The sequence below is a fragment of the Branchiostoma lanceolatum genome, chromosome 4, assembly GCF_035083965.1.
Source record: "Branchiostoma lanceolatum isolate klBraLanc5 chromosome 4, klBraLanc5.hap2, whole genome shotgun sequence".
Classification (NCBI taxonomy): Eukaryota; Metazoa; Chordata; class Leptocardii; order Amphioxiformes; family Branchiostomatidae; genus Branchiostoma; species Branchiostoma lanceolatum.
In genome coordinates, this window is record NC_089725.1 from 20,169,667 (window position 1) to 20,187,532 (window position 17,866).

General features: G+C 43.0%; 2 protein-coding genes across 2 annotated transcripts; both read right to left on the reverse strand.

Annotated features, from left to right (window-relative positions):
* LOC136433205 (T-kininogen 2-like) lies at positions 1-7,293 on the reverse strand. The gene is made up of 10 exons (XM_066425154.1): positions 7,050-7,293; positions 3,934-4,041; positions 3,310-3,561; positions 2,915-3,022; positions 2,280-2,528; positions 2,011-2,118; positions 1,632-1,712; positions 1,218-1,382; positions 972-1,082; positions 1-207 (listed from the first exon to the last, which is right to left on the reverse strand). Exons 1-10 carry the CDS (start codon positions 7,254-7,256, stop codon positions 109-111), a joined length of 1,488 nt encoding a protein of 495 aa, XP_066281251.1. The 5' UTR covers positions 7,257-7,293; the 3' UTR covers positions 1-108.
* A 6,279-nt stretch (positions 7,294-13,572) lies between these two features.
* Positions 13,573-16,207, reverse strand: LOC136433207 (leucine-rich repeat-containing protein 15-like). Its single transcript, XM_066425157.1, has 2 exons — positions 16,112-16,207; positions 13,573-15,520 (listed from the first exon to the last, which is right to left on the reverse strand). Exon 2 carries the CDS (start codon positions 15,512-15,514, stop codon positions 14,327-14,329), a length of 1,188 nt encoding a protein of 395 aa, XP_066281254.1. The 5' UTR covers positions 15,515-15,520; positions 16,112-16,207; the 3' UTR covers positions 13,573-14,326.
* Positions 16,208-17,866: the final 1,659 nt, after the last annotated feature.

Here is a 17,866-nt window from a genome sequence, read left to right on the forward strand (position 1 = left end):
TCCGTCTTTGCACCTTCGTGCATTTATTTGGAACATTGGTGTCCAAATGTGAAGAATCGCGAGTCTTCACACGTTTTTAGTGCTCCCGTCGTAATGTCCACTCTGCTCTCATGGGCGGATGAACGGTTTGGGCGTACAGGAGAAGGACAGGACCTGCGGCTCCCCGATCCACGGCTGGTCCAACACTTCTACGTCACACGTCTCGCGCTGTGGTGGGAACATACAAAGAGGAGGGGGCAGTTTAATAGGCCATGTTGATTTGATTATTTGGAAAACATCCGCGCGCGTATCAATTTTCGTCCGTTTCCATAAAGCAAAAGAAAAGGTTTTCGACCAACTGTGAATCGTACAAAGCAGCTCAAAGATAGCAGGTATATGCCGTCAATTACAAAAAAAATTTATTTCGGGAAACGGATAGTAATGTTGTATTATGTCAAAGCAAATTCCAAAGTCAAAGAAGAAGATGTGGTGACCGAATCTATCATTCGGTAGACCATACTCTATGCGTTTATTCATCTGTTCAACCTTCCTGACCACTTAGATTTTATAATGAAGGGAACATGTTTTTGCCCAACTTTTTTTTATTCGCACGCTCGCATCATTTTTGGGGTTCCCAGGGGAAGTCATCCATATAAACAAAGCAACATGGTCTTACAGTAAAACTTACATTTCAGCATAACCGACGTGAACTAATGGTGCCGGTAGGTTCGAGCTCTCGACGAACATTTTGTAAAGCGAAGCATTGCCGGGTTATATTAGGAATGAAGATTACCATACATTTCCATTGCCACAACATGCAAAATATTAACAATGTGGGTAGACGCAAATGAAGACTTCGCCAGCCGCAGTGGCATGACTAGCGCACCATGTTTTTTCGCTCGTATTGCGCCTTACGATTCTGTTGTGATATTTGTAGAATTAAATTGTTAAAGAATTGAAGCATTCAAATGACAAAGGTGTTTATTACGAACCCCGCCACCGAGGAGGACGTCGCAGTCGGACAGCAGGACGGTGTTGTCGCTGCTCGAGCAGACGGTGGTGCCGATCTCCATCGTCAGGTAGTACTTCAGACCAGCCACAACCTAAAGACAAACAAATCTTGTGATTTCGCCGCTAGATCTTTTATTTTTGCAAAACTGCTGTCCTTATAATTACATCAGCAAAGCCAGAAGAAATATGAGAGTAACTAAGGCCCCGTTGCAATCTTTTCCTCGCACCTGATACTGGGCACTGGTGACCTCCACCAGCTTACTGAGGGTGGGGTTGTTCCTCATGGCGTTGACGTGGTCCACTGACAGCAAGGCCATCCGCTGGATGTCCTGGTGGTTGACGTCTGCGGCCATCAGTCCTCCTGCCAAGCCGAGTTGCCGCTTTGCCACAGCCTGGATATGATATGATACCAGTCACATATGATTATATTTCGTCCACTTCTCAGGCTCAGGAATGCTCTTGGGCACATTTTAAGCATGATTGTTTAATGTCCATCAACAACCAGGTAACGATTACTCTTGTCATCAAATTATTGCTATGAATATAACCAATGGCATCTCTGATTGTGACGAGTGTGACCTGGAACAAAAATTAGAATCTTCATTGTAACAAAAAAACATTGTGCGCATGTCTAGCCGTACCTTAGGCCTGCAGGTCATTGAGCGGACTTCGCGGGTGTTGGTCCACGGCTGGTCAAACACAATCACCATACAGATCTCAACCTGGATGCATCAATGACACCAAAAAAACGCATATCAAAATCGGCTCTGCAATGAACTATAAACCATTTGTATGAATAACATCGATCTACTGACTTTTAATTTGAACCTTGAATATGGGTTTGGTAAATTTTCTTAACCTCAAAACCGAGTGTGTGGAGATCACATAATATGTTCCCAGGAAGGGGGAGTGTGTGATAAATATGTCTTAAAAATCTGGTGAAATTTTCTTTTTTTGCTGTTGTTGACAGAATTGGCCATATTGAATGTGACATTAACATGTAACAACGACATCACCCACTCGTCCGTTCTGGTCGATGTCGCAGTCCTCCAGACTGACGGAGTCTCCCTTGTAGCAGCTGGTGGCGCCGATCTCCAGTTCCAGGTGATAGTTGATACCGGCAACAACCTTCGAAAAGACAAGGGTGCGGGCTTTAATGAATTACATTTGCACTTTGATTCAACACAGTATGATAAACGTCCCCTATATTAAGAAACGTTTACAGTTTTTTCTGTACATTTCTGCAGGATTCGCTCTGTGTGATTGAGAAGGAACTGTAGGAAACCGACCTGTGTGCTCGCACTGTGGACTTGGACCAGTTTACTGAGGTACATGGAGTTGCTCTGCGCGTTGATCGTGTCCACGGCGAAGGCTGACATCTCCAGCACGGATTGGCTGTTGGGGTCCGTGGGGTTCACTCCTCCGGCCAGACCGCCCGGCATCAGCTGGCGCCTGGACCGGGTGGACCTGCAGGACATGCGGGTCACCTCCTTATGGTCATCCCAGCGGTTGTACACAACTACGTCACACACCTGGAACTGAAACACAAAACCACCCTTTTACATGCATGAGGAAAATTGGAAATGTAACATCATCATGTCACACTCTTCAAACGTGAAATATTACCACTAAAATGTCGCATACTACTAAAACAATGCACACATCGCAAACCTTACAATGAAACAAGCATATTGCAATAGTTGAAAAGTAACCCTAACGATACTTGTAACGTGCAGTACTAGTCTTCCTACGGCCCAGCTCTGCTATGTGTTGGTCCCATAATAAACATATTTTCATATTGTCATAGTTGAAAAGTAACCCTAACGTTACTTGTAACGTGCAGTACTAGTCTTCCTATGGCCCAACGCTACTATGTGTTGGCCCCATAGAAAACGTACTTGCAACTGTGATGTAAGGAATCTACCTGTGCGTTCGAGTCGAACTCGCAGTCTGCCAGGAGCTGGTTGTCGCCCTTGGCGCAGACAGTCGTACCGATCTCCAGACGCAGGTGGTAGTTAATACCGTTTACAACCTGGAGATAGACCGAAGAAGGCAACATCCGTTTATAACCATACAGTGTATTGTAAAAGAGTGGACGTCTTTACCTGTGGCTCAGTTGGATAGAGTAAGAGAACGAACGATGATTGACATAATCATATGCTAACTATGCAAATCTAAATCTAAATTGCATTATCAATTATTGAAAGTTTATGAATCCGCTGCATTCCATGATATGACTCTCAAACACGTGGCATATCTGGCAGAGAAAGATAGGAATATTGATAGATATCAATTATGCAGTCAGTGCTTTGCCCTAACCTGTGTCTGTGCGTTGTGCACGTGCAGCAGCTTGTTCAGGTACAGGGCGTTGCTCTGGGCGTTGAATTCGTCCACGGCGAAGAGGGCGGCCGCCATGACAGCCTCATCCGTAGTATCAGCCTGGTTCAGGCCGCCGGGCAGCCCGCCGAACGTGAACTGGCGCTTGGTCGGTTTCTGTCTGCAGCCCTGAGCCAGCACTTCGCGCTCGCCGGTCCACGGAACGACGTACACTTCCACGTGACAGAGCTGGTTCTGTGGGAAACCGGTCCATATAATGTTATAACCAACCCAGGTCCCACCTAGCTAGCTGACTTTTTTCACTCAAAAGATTAGAGTTATACCCAAATTCAGCAAAAGGATGGGTTATTTTCATACCGTATTATTGTGCATAATAAGCACATCATAGTCAAAAGAAAGCAAAAGTATAGCTTCCAAACCAGCGTACAGATTTAAAGTTACCATGTGTATGCCCCTATACACAAACAGCCATGTTTGATGCAGAGCAAAATAGTTACTGTCGGCAAGGACATTGTATAATGCCCTTGCTGTCGGATACATTACCCTCAAAATTCCCCATGGTCATGCACAATAAAACTAGATAGAATATTATTGACTGTAACTGACCGTGAAGTCCGGATGCAGAGGGCAGCTCTCCAAGGTAATCATACCCATCTTGGAGCAGGTAGTCATGGCCGTTTCTATTTCAAGGGTGTACTTGTAGCCAGCAACAAGCTGAAAGAGAGAATTCGCATCTTAACCCTATCTAGACCGGGCTTTTTTGAGACTTCTTGGACGGGGGGGGGGGGCTCTTTCGACCCCCCCGTCATAACTTCCAAACGGTATGCTCTATCATCACCAAATTTGCAGGGAGTGATGTTCACGTGAAGTTTTATAATTCCTGTAATTTTGGTGACGTTATGACGTAATATGACGTAATTATGACGTCATCGATGTGATTTTATTGGCTAAATAGGGAAATCCTATAATATCTAAAAAAATTAGACAAAATAGTGCGTATTATTGATTTAAAGGTATGCCAAGACATTTGACCTCAGTGGTGACTAAGTTGACGTCAAAATGACGTCGAAGAATGACGTCATGTGTTGTTAGCGACCCCCTGGGATCCGCCATCTTGGATCGGCCATTTTGAAATTTTTCAAAATACATTAATTCCATGTATGATCCCAAATAACAATCAAAATAGACTAAAAACATTAATCTGAATATTTCTGGTTAAGAAAATTTCAACTTGTGACGAATTTAAAGGCGAAAAAGCCTGTTTATACCGAAAATAATGATTTTGTCCACCATCTTTGATTTTGAGCGATGACGTCATCAAATTAGCATAATTTATGAATATTAAATCATGACAGCTACATTAAATTACATGTGATGTTATACATGTAGGAAAACTAGTGTGATTGAGCAAGAAAAGATTGGAAACAACTATGTTTAAATCGAAATTAGTGAAATTTGCATAAAATGCCTCTTTAGAAACCCGTTGCCATGGCAACACGAAAAATGAAAACTTATACTTTTATCATAATATTGTTGCCAACTAAATTTTAGGAAAAGTCACCAAGTTTGGTTGTCCTACCATACGTCGTTTGGCAGTTATACGATGTCAAAGTTGGCGCGGGCACTTTTAGCCCCCCCCCCCGGTCTAGATAGGGTTAAATAAATGTATTTTACTTTTTACAAGAATTGTAATATTCATCAAACATCGTTTCGTTCCGTTGCCAATAATTTCCTCTTTTCTTTCAAATACAAAACATTCGATTGGTGTTTTAAATGCGCTTAAGTAGGACAGTACGCTGCATATCTAATTTTCTGCAGGGGGTGATTACAAAACAAAATCTTGCTTCGGTGCAATATTTCCATAGTTAGACGGACTCACACTTCGTACATAATGCCTAACTCCCTCATAGCTTCTGCTGGATTCTATATGTCATAATCTAAAGCCTGCATCGCTTTCAGATTCATGGGGTGAATCCTAATAGGGATTGGCATGACTTTGCAGATTAAAAGCAAGACGGTGTGATGTAGGTCTACTAAGGCATGTCTGGTCATGATTCTGTACACTGCAGTGTGATTACTAGTACTTCTCATTCTCTACCCATTATATGATATTAGGCTACCCATGACATATATTAACTTCCACAGCTTGCTAGTTGTTGACCTGTCATTGCCAGGACTAGATATAGTTAACTGGCCTGGGGGCAGTATTATCATGGAATGGCAGGGACGTCACCAAGATAAGCCCACGTGTGTCTAGTGGCCACTAAATAAGCACAAAAAAGTGCTGAACTAGTTATAGTCGGATATTTGCATGGGTGCTTTATTGTTGATAACGGAAGATGAGCGATAAAGTAATAATCTACTCAGCAATTCTTCAGGCCACAGCAATCAACTAAAATAGTTTGCAAGGACTCCACTTTCGTCAGTCTTGTCTGCGAGGTAAATATGTTTTATTTCAGACGTGCCTTTTGCAAATTGTAAAAAGATATGATTGTATGGTGATGAAATAACAGCAGGGATATTCTCACGCTTTTTTAACCATGTATCGACCGCAAATTCGTACCCGGTACCCAAGGGCATGTCAGGCAACGAAAGTCTTAGGACATTAATAAATGGAAGAATAGCAATGTTCTCGTGGTCTTTGTCTAGACTTGGCGCAGATTTTTAATCATTGTAATTTCATATCATCAATAATATTTCAACATCCAGTCGGTAACGCAACAACCAATTGGCTCTAGGACATCCAGCCAACTCACTAATTGCGATTAGAATGTCCAATCATTCACACTATCCAATAGCCTCTCGGACTAAACGCAATGTTTTTGAAAAACTTAAGGACTTTAGGATAGTCTGAAAATGTCTTGTATGGCTTAAAATATCGGTCAAGTGTGAAACAGTAACGGCTCTACCACGCACACTCGTCGAGAGGAACAAAACAAATGAGCATCTTTCAAAGTAGAAAGTTGCACAATAGTATCAGAGACGTGTATAACCTGGTCCAACACTGGCCATAGTAAAGCTATGCAACTCCGTTTTTCGGACAAAAATTGGACGTTCCATTTGTTGCAAGACCTAATTGCACAATTCCTGTCCCGACTAAGATAGGCGTCACAGACAATGCTGACTGGCAGGTCACAGCTGCTAGGTTCTCACTGACTCATCAGTACTGTGTGGCGCGCAGGAAGCGACGCGATAAAGGTGCTTTTTGCGTTTGCAGAGTATCTGCACCATGTATGTGTAGTTGTTGAGACAGTGATGAAACTGACATGACACATGTTCTTCCGCTCTTTTGAGTTACGTCATGGCCCTAGAATGTACAGATGGGCCAAGATGGAAAACTACATGGCGTGATCTAACATTAGCTGGTTATCCTGGCGATTGTGGTACGATGGCGTTACATAATATGCCTCCTATCCGAACACTATGTTATGTTATGTTATAAGCAGCTGTGCCTTTAAAATTGTGTTATCGCATAGGAACAGCTATGACGGTCTCTTGAGTAGATTCTGACGGTGACATTTGAACCACTTTAATTTTGGAAAAATTAACATGCTTCCTTCGCAAGCCATATTACCTAAACCGCCTTCAGCCTGATGATAAATTCAAATATTTGACTTCTAAGACCTGGCAGAAGACTTGATGACATGACGTCCTGGGGCACGAATTTGGTCGGAACGTGCATGTACTCACAAACGCGATCGCTGCCTACACATTCTGCTTACCTGTCGTGTTCCTGACAGAACCTGCACCAGCTTGGACCTGTACATGCCGTTGGTCCACTCGTCGATCCTGCTGACAGCGAAGTTTGCGATCTCCAGCAGGGCGGGGTTGGCCAGCTCGGCCGCAGTCATCTCCACGGCCCCGCCGAGGCGCGGCTTCTCGGCCAGAGCCACGGAAAGGCTCGCCAACAGACACAGCAGAACTTTCATGTTGTCACACTTCTGTTTCCACACGTAATGGACGGCCTCCTGTCCATATCCGCTTTAAATACAGCGCTATCATTTGTTTTGTGTCCAAAGTACATATAGAACGGGGCAACAGGAACTGAGGTGCAAAGTTCACCTAATTTGGTTCTAACGTTTACGTTAACTATTAAAAGATTTTTAACCGAATAGATAGAATTAGCGTTAATAGATCTAATATTAACATCTTAAAAAGAAAATCTGGGTAAAAAAAGTGTGCTATCAAGTGTAGGAATGTTTTAGTATAGAGATTCTTCAAATAGTTGTTGATGCGTTAGTTGTTGATGCATTCCTCAATGACCTGGAGTGAATGTAAGTCCTTCTCCTTCAAGGGCAGATATTTCAAGAGTTAAAGTGAACGGTCGTTCTCGTTACCGAAATTTACGTATTTTGTATCCGCGGATTTTATTGCCTAAAGAAATATCTCTTGTTCTAAATTCTAATTGTATACTCGCCAGTGTCTCAGTATAAAAGATAGATAAATACCCCCACGCGGTACGGTAGAATGGGAGAGCCTGAGTTTTGGGGAACCAAACAGGTGTTGCGCTATCGGTATCAGCATCACGCTTATTGATTCGACCTCGTTTTCAAGGGATGTGCAAAAAGGGATGTGCAATAAACGTGGGCGGAGCATATTGAATATACGTGAAACTTTGGAAGTGGTATATTAATTTCTGTTCTCCTTCTCTTTTTTCGGTTAACGCAGACTTGTCGATGCAGTTCCGTTTCAACTTTTATAATCAAGGTCACACTGGCTTGAATTTCTGCATGACAGCCGCGCGCATCAATTTTCGTCCGTTTTCCAAATAAAGACGTTTGCGACCATATTGTAAATCGCACAAAGAAGCTGCAAAATGAGCAAATACATGCCTTAGGTTGCAAGAAATACCGGAAAACGGATACTAATGTCATACAATACTTCTTTGTCTGTATTTCGAGCCCTTAGCAAAGTCTTCCAAAGTCAAAGAAGAAGATGTGAAAGACAGTTTATTATTCTGTAAGTTCAGTCGTTTATAAATCCTTCCTAACCATTTTCAAAATGTCATCTATATTATCAAATCAGTACGGCCCAACCTTGTGTATTTAGATGACATCAAAGATTTTCCCTGAACTCCTGTCGTGTCAGCAAATGTATTGTTCTCTACAAGCTGCCTTGCATGCTATTTGAATACTCTTGTTATTAAGCTGAGCAGAACCACAACTTAGGAGAGCATAGGGTGCACGTGTCAAGGTCAATGGTTTATGCAAGATCCTTCATTTGGTTTATGCGTGTGTATTAAACAATATTTCACAACATTGGGCAGTCAAAAATGAAGAAAAAAATTATCACGGGATTCCAATTCATTATGATGGCAAGGTGATTCAGAGTGAGTGAGGCGCACAGGAACATAACAACACGAAGACTGATTGGTTTTAATGAGAGCCATAAACGTTGCCTCAACAAGAGATGCCACACTTGTCAAGTCTGGTGCTGAACACTATCCACACACACGCTCCTGTCCTAAATGTACTAGTTTGAGTCGTCATGCATTATAACATAAGGAGACGTGAAGGCATAGCAATATGAACAGGACATCAGTTGATTCCATGTCCCTGACATTCCCGTGTCAGGGACATTCAATGTCTATGACCACCTGCTGCAGTACTGTTGATAGACGCAAGGTTCCTGGGTAGAACGATGACACTCGTCTTCCCGACAGATCACACCGCAGAGTCGAAATGGTTCTGCTGAAGCGCCACCTTGCAGAGTGCCCAAGAACTGCCAGCAACCACATAATCCTATATTAAGAAAAATGCATGTTAGAACCTTTCATAACGTTCACTGTGAAAAGACATACGAAAATAAAAAGTCACTTTTTTGTCAATGGTCAGTTCTCCCTGAAAGAACTCTTCAGCTCATCCTTATTCAGCTTATTCTCCAGTAGTGTATGCCCCAGACTCATGAGCGGGGCTGTGGAAAATGAGGCAGCCAAGATAACGTCACAAAATTCCCTTCCAACACCTGCCAGAAGATTGATGTTCACGTGAATGTTTGTGGTAAACCATAGGTTGTCATGTGCTAACATCAGGCCGAAATGGATGGCACACATAGGGTTATGCATGATCTGCGATGCCACCGAGCGTGATTAGAACTTATCATTACCCCTTTTATTTCAATTGACCTCTATCATCGATCATTCCCCAGTAGACGGCTCACAGGAGGCTGTAACATGGGCTGATTAACAGGGGCTATGGTAGCTAGGCAGCAGGTGACTTACTGATCTGCACCCCCTCCCACCCCCCTCGGGTCTGCGTCGTCAAGACGTCCGAGCGTATCCACCCATGTGATCTCTTGAACCAGAAAGGGTTACTAGTATACTGTAAATGCAGACATGTTCGCGTGGTTTTTATTTCGTGCTAAGGCGAAAATGAAGTGTTCGCGGTGGTTTTAAGTTCGCGGTGAAACGGGCCCGCAAAGACCGCGAACATAAAACCACCGCGAACATTTCTGCATTTACAGTATTACAATACTTGTGCAATTTCGTTTTCAGATCAATAGTTATGCCATTTTTCACCCCGTCTTTCAGCACCGTTTATTTGTACAGATACTTTCTACAAATTATTTTTGCTTTCTGTTATAGTCCTGGAGCTTTATCTGCAATTTCACACAGCCCAAGCCAACCTGTTGTTTGGTCGGCCACCGTAAATTCTCTTGTTAAACAATTGCGTAGAGAATAGAGTCCATGAGAGAGAAGTGGTAAAAATAACATTTGAATGATGCTGGGTTCATGACGCTATGTATATTTGCCTTTTTTTATAGTTAGTTAAAATTCGGTCCAGCCCAATGTTTGGCATCAGGTTCCCCAGCTCGGAGCTTCTACACGACAGGACGGCCATCTGACAGAGAGGAACGAGGCGGGCTGAATCCTCATTGATCTTCTTTGTTACTTGAAGTCGGGTCGATATGTAATACTGTGCGTGAAATTAGATACACGAAATGTGGCTTCACGAGTAATGGATAGCATTAAGCCCCAAGGCGTAATGCTACGGTAGGTGATTTATGATTGGTTGAGATGGTTAGTGCGCACGTGACCTAAACGTAATATGGTGCTTAAAGAAGTTTTCTGTTGTGCACATAACTTGAAACTCTGCAAAGTAAGAAATAAGGATGGATTGTGATCAGCAAAATAGTTGGTTCTTCTCTACAACCCAGACCATTGAATTTGTATCTACTGGAATATCTATTAATTTCTTTATACGCTAATAATAAAAAACTTTATACACTGATTAAATAACTGTCTTCCTTTTTGACACACATCGAAACACAGTCGGGAAAACAAAACTGCGTCCTCGCTGCTGAGCATTATTCACACAAAGATGCACACCCCTGTTCATGGCGCTGAACACTATCCATTCACAGGTACACGTCCTGTTCATGGAGCTGAACACCATTCACACAGAGGTAAAAGCTCTGGCCTTGGTGCTGAACACCATCCACACACAGGCACACATCCTGTCCTTGGTGCTGATTACCATCCACACACAGTTAAACACTCTGCCCTTGGTGCTGAACACCATCCGCACACAGGTACATACCCTGTCCTTGGTGCTGAACACCATCCACACAAAGATACACACCCCTGCCCTTGGTGCTGAACACCATTCATTCACAGGTATACATCCCTGTTCTTGGTGCTGAACACCATCTACACACAGGTAGTGTCTACATCATCTACACACACTTGGTGCTAAACAGTATCTACCACCCTGTCTTTGGCGCTGAACACCATTCACACATAGTTACACACCCCACACCCCTGTTCTTGATACTGAACACTATCTACACACTAGATCGCCATTAAGGTCTAAGACCAAAGACAGACAAGCAAACACAAGAACCTCTAGCTTTCGTGGACATTTTGAATCATACCTCCATGATGTCGTCCAGACACTGAGCCTTACACTTGAACGCGCTGTAGAAGCGCGGCCACTTCATGACGCTGAAGCAGCGCTCACAGGCCTGCACACACAGCTCCTCATCGCCCTCGCTGGGGTACCCAGCCCGGCTGGGCGTGGCTGCCATGGCAACCAACAGGGTCAGAAGCAGGGCCTGTCGCATGGTCAGCATCTTGAGACCGGAATACATGTTTGTGTCAGGATGCATTTGTTGTGTGTTATTCCCTGTGCATGCAGGGAGTAGTACTCTGTTGTTGCAACATACAGTACTTCAAATGGACTAAGACCCTTTCAAAGCAACTATTTGAAGTTTCAAATATATATTACACATCAAAAGTGACCCCAGATAGTCTTTCCTGTTGATAACTCGTAAGGCATTTCCAGCGAATTTGGCTGTCTTCTTATAACAAACGTTGACTCAGCTTGGCAAAGGAGACATGTCAATTCACCTCTGAAGTCAGGACAATACCACTAGGACGGAAATGGAAAATTTGTTGGCTCAACTTCAATTTTGTTCGAGAAAACCTTCCAGAATGTATACCGGCTCCTTTGATGTGTGTGTAGTCTGCCGTCCCTGACTCTACACGCGTGGTAGGCAATCGACCTGTCGATATTTGGCCTTTATTGCGGCTGGAGGATGAATGGGTCCATTTAATTCAGGAAAACAGAGGACAGAATGAATGGGTGACATACACGTTAAGTGTAGACGGCCTACAGAACCAATATCTATCTACATGTGATGAGGATTGGACTTTGGTCTAATTAAAACATATTTGTAATGCATTAATAGAAATTATACCGCCTGTCTGCCTATAGGAGGTACGTGTGACGTTTCACATATGAACCAACATACAATTGCATTTAAAATACAACATCAACGCAATGTAAAGTATTAGGGAAATTGCCAAGTAATTTTGTCTTCCGGCACAAACGTGACAGGTCAGCTACAGTGTGATATTTGTGCACCGTTTCTGTTAACAACGTTATATGTTTTATCTCTTTTTCGATATAATGGTCTTCTGGATGAAAATGATTATATATAGTATTGCGTCATTACTGCCGTGGGATAGAACTTTGAAACAGCTAAAAGGAATTGCAATGATGTCACCTTTAACTACATAGCATAGACGGGGTTACTTACAATGCACGTAGCTTGCAAACCCTTGGTGGCCTGGATGAAGAACAAACAGCAGACGTCTACCCTCGGAGCTCGGCGTCAGGATTTATACACGGGAAATCCTTGCGCTTGGCGGAACTCGGCTCCTCTGGTCACGGGACGTCGGCACCAATGGGGTGCAGCAAATGGAACACTTCCATCTCAGGACTAATCAATCTATAAATGTACTATGTTCGGAGAAAATCGAAGAGTACGAGTATGTATTAAGCCGTGTTAGCATTCTATTCGGAAACGAGGGCACTGGCAAGTATTGGTGTATTTGTGGAGTTGTTAAAGGTTGTTAAAGAAAAGGACATAGAAGTTGGCCCAAGGGATGTACTGGGCCAGTGTCGGTGTCACTTTCCTCCTTCAATTATATCCGTCCTTCCATAACGTCTGTATGTTGCCCCATACATTGTACGTGTAAACACTAAGTTGAATGGGAGAAGAGTACTAAGTATGAGTAAGAACGTTTGCTGGAACTTCTCATTCTTGAAAGTTGCTTATGCATCGCCAATGCATTCGTCAAGCCCGAAATAAAATGTACCTTTTTTTTTTTTATTACTTATTAATGGATCAATGACGCCTGTTTATATATTCATTGCTTCATCTATCTGCTCATTATTCTTTAAAGTTTCAATTTAGTGCTGATGAAAGTACAGATAAATGACCACTTTGTACTACTTCAGAACCAAATCCAAATACATGTACTGTAAATGCAGAAATGCTTGCGGTGGTTTTATGTTCGCGGTTTTTGCGGCGACCGTTTCACAGCGAACTTAAAACCACCGCGAACGTCTTTGTCCAATGCTGTAGCAGTATGTAACTATAGCACTGCCGCAAACTTGAAACCACCCCGAACACTCCATTTTCGCCTTAGCGTGAAACGAAAACCACGCAAACTTAAATGCATTTACAGTAATTGATAGCCTTATTTCGGGCTGCAGCGAATGGCTCTTATTTTGAGGACTTTATGTCTCTCCAAGACTGAACGTGCAAGATGATCTTCCACATTTAAACTCTATATCGATGGATTCTCTCCAGTTCACCTACACCTCTGCACTCATTTCATGGATTTTCAGTCCCATCAGTAACTCAGAGGTCCTACTAGTAATTTCTTTCGCCCCTTTTCTACACAAGTCTTTAGTCCATGCCATGGACTGGCAAAGAATGGACAAAAGATGACCCAGGTGGGATTGAACTGTTTAATACGGTCGGTCAGTGATGCGCATACTGTGAAATCAGGTCACAGGCAGTTATGACACTTCTGAACAACACAAGATGTACGAACATTGCATGAAATTACTACTATGTGGCTACTTGTAAAACCGACAGTGTCAAAGGAAGCAAACAAGGATGCAAAATTATTACATTCACAAGCCAAAAATGTACTTTGACTTTGATGCACTTTGAATATAAAACTGATGTATCATATTTCAGTAAAGCGGACTACCATAATCCTATGCATACACCGCTATATAGGCGTCAGTTACGCGCGGGCTGTATTTTGTGTGGAATTGTGATTGTGCTGCGCTTGGATTTTAGCGTTATCTATATCAATTATGAGTCATTTGCTTTTCTTCACCCGATTTTTTACTTGGTATTCCTTAGCGTTCTGTGGCGTTGTGATGATAAGTTTCATAATTTAGGTACTTTGTCCTTTGACTTTGATCATGAAATAACCATGTTAATGTACGCCCGCTAGTCCATAGTTTGAGACAGATTACCGTGAGTTTTTCTTTTGGTCCACATTTCCCATGACACAAATAAGATGCCAACAGCTGTTGGAAAATCGGAAAAACTTACACAAGATTTACTTCATTAAAGTCACTAGCTGTCGACTGGAAGAAAATGGTTGATTTGTATCAACATTTCTTATTCAAACATTTGACACAACTTTGACACAGTACATGTACGAAGGTCTTTCTGGATTTAAGTTATGTTTTCATGTCATCTGAGGCATGGGGGTCTGTGAGGGTTGCGGAGTTTCCTGTAGTTTCCTGAAGCGCGGCAGCTGACAGGACCGCGCCACCACGCGCCCCACGTTCACCAGAATGATCACAACAGAGATCCCCACAAGAACCATGGCGGTCACGAAGATTCCAAGAAACTGTCCGCGCGAAATTCTGCGTACGTCACAGCGGTCCCCCTTGTACTCCTTCGTACAGACACACCATGGGGTATTCCGGGATACCGAACAGGACAGCGAGTTCACGCAATACCCCGGAGGGCACCCTCTGAAGTACCAGGTTTGGTTGAAAGCAGTGACGTGCTTCCAATAATAACGGGAAGTTTGTAGGTACAGGTTGGTCAGTTGTGGGAGCTGGGCATGGATGAGAACAGGACCAACAGTGTCCAATTGGTTCCTGTCCATGTAGATGGATCTCAAGTTGTTTAGATTATGGAATGCGTTCATCTCTACACGGACGAAGGGATTTTGCTGTAGATTCAGTTCGCTAAGCTCACTGAGATACTGGAATGTGTTGTTGTCTATGTAATGGATGTTGTTGTCACTGACACTGATGGTTTCTAGGTTAACAGTATCGTGGAACCAGCCTGATTCCAGGTAAGTCAAGGAGTTGGACTCCAGATGTAGGTGCGTGAGGCTGGTGAGGGTGTGGAACACACCGGCCTGCACCTGAACGTTCTCCAGGTCATTGTTGTGGAGGTCGAGCTGATTGAGTTGCCTGAGGTTGGCGAACATCTTCAGATTAACAGGCTTGACTGAGACCAGCCTCAGTGTCCTCAGCCCCACGAGCTCGCTCAGGAGGTTGGCAGGCGGAGAGGTCACCATGGAGACGTTGAAGATGTCTACGGAGAGGACGTCGGTAAGGCCGGAGAACAGGTCTGGAGGAATCGTCGTTATTCCAGCCACGTTGCTGATGGAAATGTCCTGTGTTGTTGGCGGGAACGTTATCCCGCGGAGCGTGGTGCGAGACACACAGGACACCTGCTTCACCCAGCGACGGAGGTAGGTATTGCAGCTTTCCTGACAGGTGCAGTTGGCAGGACACTCCACATGCCAGTGTCCCGGTTGTCCCGGGCAGCTGAGAGTCCGTGTAGATTTAAGTAAAACACCTCCTGTCCCCATCACCGTTACCAGGCAGACGACATAGAAATAGAACGTCGCCATCTTTATCTGCTCAGTGGAAAGAACATGTAGGAACAAATTTGCATCGTCAATTTTCTATCGCTGCAGATCGTTTACGTTGACCAGCAACAAAATCCATACTTCCGAGCTTTGATAAATAATTAGTAGATAACTATGAAAGAGGGAACAAATCTGTAACTTACCCATATTATAACCTTTAAACTGCCACAATATTTGTTCTCTTAAACGCTGCCTCACCCCTTCCGCTCCCGCCCCATAATGGCTGACATTTTAGGTGTCAGTGCGTCACGTGCCCTTCTCCACTGCAAAATTTCTACACACGGTGCCTAGTAATCCACATCTTATAAGTACTATCATTTCGACAAAGTGAATACCCGACCCCCGTAGTTGTAAATACTCCGTACGCACTTATTTGACCATCAAAAGTGGATGAAATATCTGACAATTAAGTTACAAAATTTTTCTGTCGACATTATTTCCTTCACAAATACATGTAGGTGCATGTAGAATAACATCTATTGCCGGAACATTGAAATGACCTTAGAAAGGTTTGTCTCCGATTAGTATTCACGGGGGTTTAAACATATAAACAGGATCTACGCACAAGGAAGACGTTACCTGTATCCGGCTCAACAGTTGGACGGATGCTTTAATGTACTGGACTTTGCACTAACGTTGAGAACGACAACATATACAACCTGTGTCAGCAGGTATGAAGGTCAATAAGGTAGCCATTCTACAGCACCGAATCAACGTGCCAGGGGGCGTAGAGGGAATATCGTGTTACACCTTAGTGTGACTTCTTTGTAGTTGCTTACATTACATTGCAATACGTCTAAAATGCCTCACATCGTGCTTATATCAACTCCGAACCGTTTCAATCAAGATGTAGGACAGTTCATCAGGTCATGGACAATCGTGCATGAATCATCATGAAATGACATCCCTAAAACAATATCCAAAAGTATCGCTGACTGAAAAAAAAACTTCCCTCTACTGGTAGCTATGGTCAATGATTAACTAGCACAGGTTGATGGTAACAGCATACTGTCACGCCCCCTCGGCCGACCAATGGGCAAAGGTGTACCAGTGGTGCTAGACACATGCAGTATGTGTGACAAACAGTGGCTCTCTGGGACCACACGTTAGGCCAAAGCAAGTAATTTTTATGGATGACATCAGCGCGCTCATTAATTTTCGCCTGATTTCGAAATAAAAAAGAAGAAATTTCATTGCCCTCCGACGGTGGTCAACATGCCAAAAATTGTCAAATATATCGTAAACGTTGCCAGTCTAAGGTGTTTCATTGCACATAAATACCCAGTGTAGTTCCTGTCCATGATGGTATGACAAGTTGTTTTCTGCGTTTGTTCTAGTTAATTGAGCTGTATACACATCTTCAAGAAGAGTTTAATGTTGACAGTCTAAGGTGTTTCATTGCATATGAATACTCAGTGTAGTTCCTGCTCATGATGGTATAATAACAAGCTGTTTTCAGCATTTGTTCTAGCAAGGACATTATATAAATAATGGGGGGGGGGGTCTAGGAAGATTAGTGGCCCTTTAATGGTCAGAAATATATACTAGAAGTATAAGCGCCACGATAAATATTACTTTTTTAGCACTTAGAGAGAAACAATCAGCCGCCTTGACAACCTTAATTGAGCTGTATACACAAGGTGTTTCATCGCATATGAATTCCCAGTGTAGTTGCTTCAGATGATTGTGCAACAAGCTCTTTTCTGCATTTGTTGTAGTTAGTCTATTGAGATGTATACACATCTACAAGGACATGTTTACATTAAATCAAGGAGATTTTAGATTAAATATGAAACCTCATTGGTTGAATACAGGAATAAAAGACCTGTTGGTCATGATATCATATTTCGTCGCCTCAATTCTTGTTTAACAAGACTTATGATCTCAAAATTTGAAAATATAGGAATCTTGTTTTTTTTGGCCCGCCTTGTTTTTTTTTCGCCCTATCTCATTAATTTTAGAGTCTGCGGAGGATGTCATCCATAAAATTTACTTGCTGTGGCCTTAGTTACGTTCCAAAATGTAGACTAGGAAGAACGAGGCGAAAACGTGTTTTAATCAGGGGCACCCACATTGTTGCACCCAACTGTGTTATGGGGTGGGGGTGCAAAACTTACTTTTAGAAAATGACCTTCACAAAACACTCTTCTCTCCTTTCAAAACTGTCTTTGGGTCTATATCAAAAGGTAACCATGTCGTTGTCGAGCTCACAGTACAGATAGAGCCTGGGTACTATGGTTCCTGTTCAAACTATACCGACATGTTTACGTTACATCCTGTTATCGCGTACAAAAAATAACTCAGCCGGGTAAATCATTGGCAAAGGTAAACATC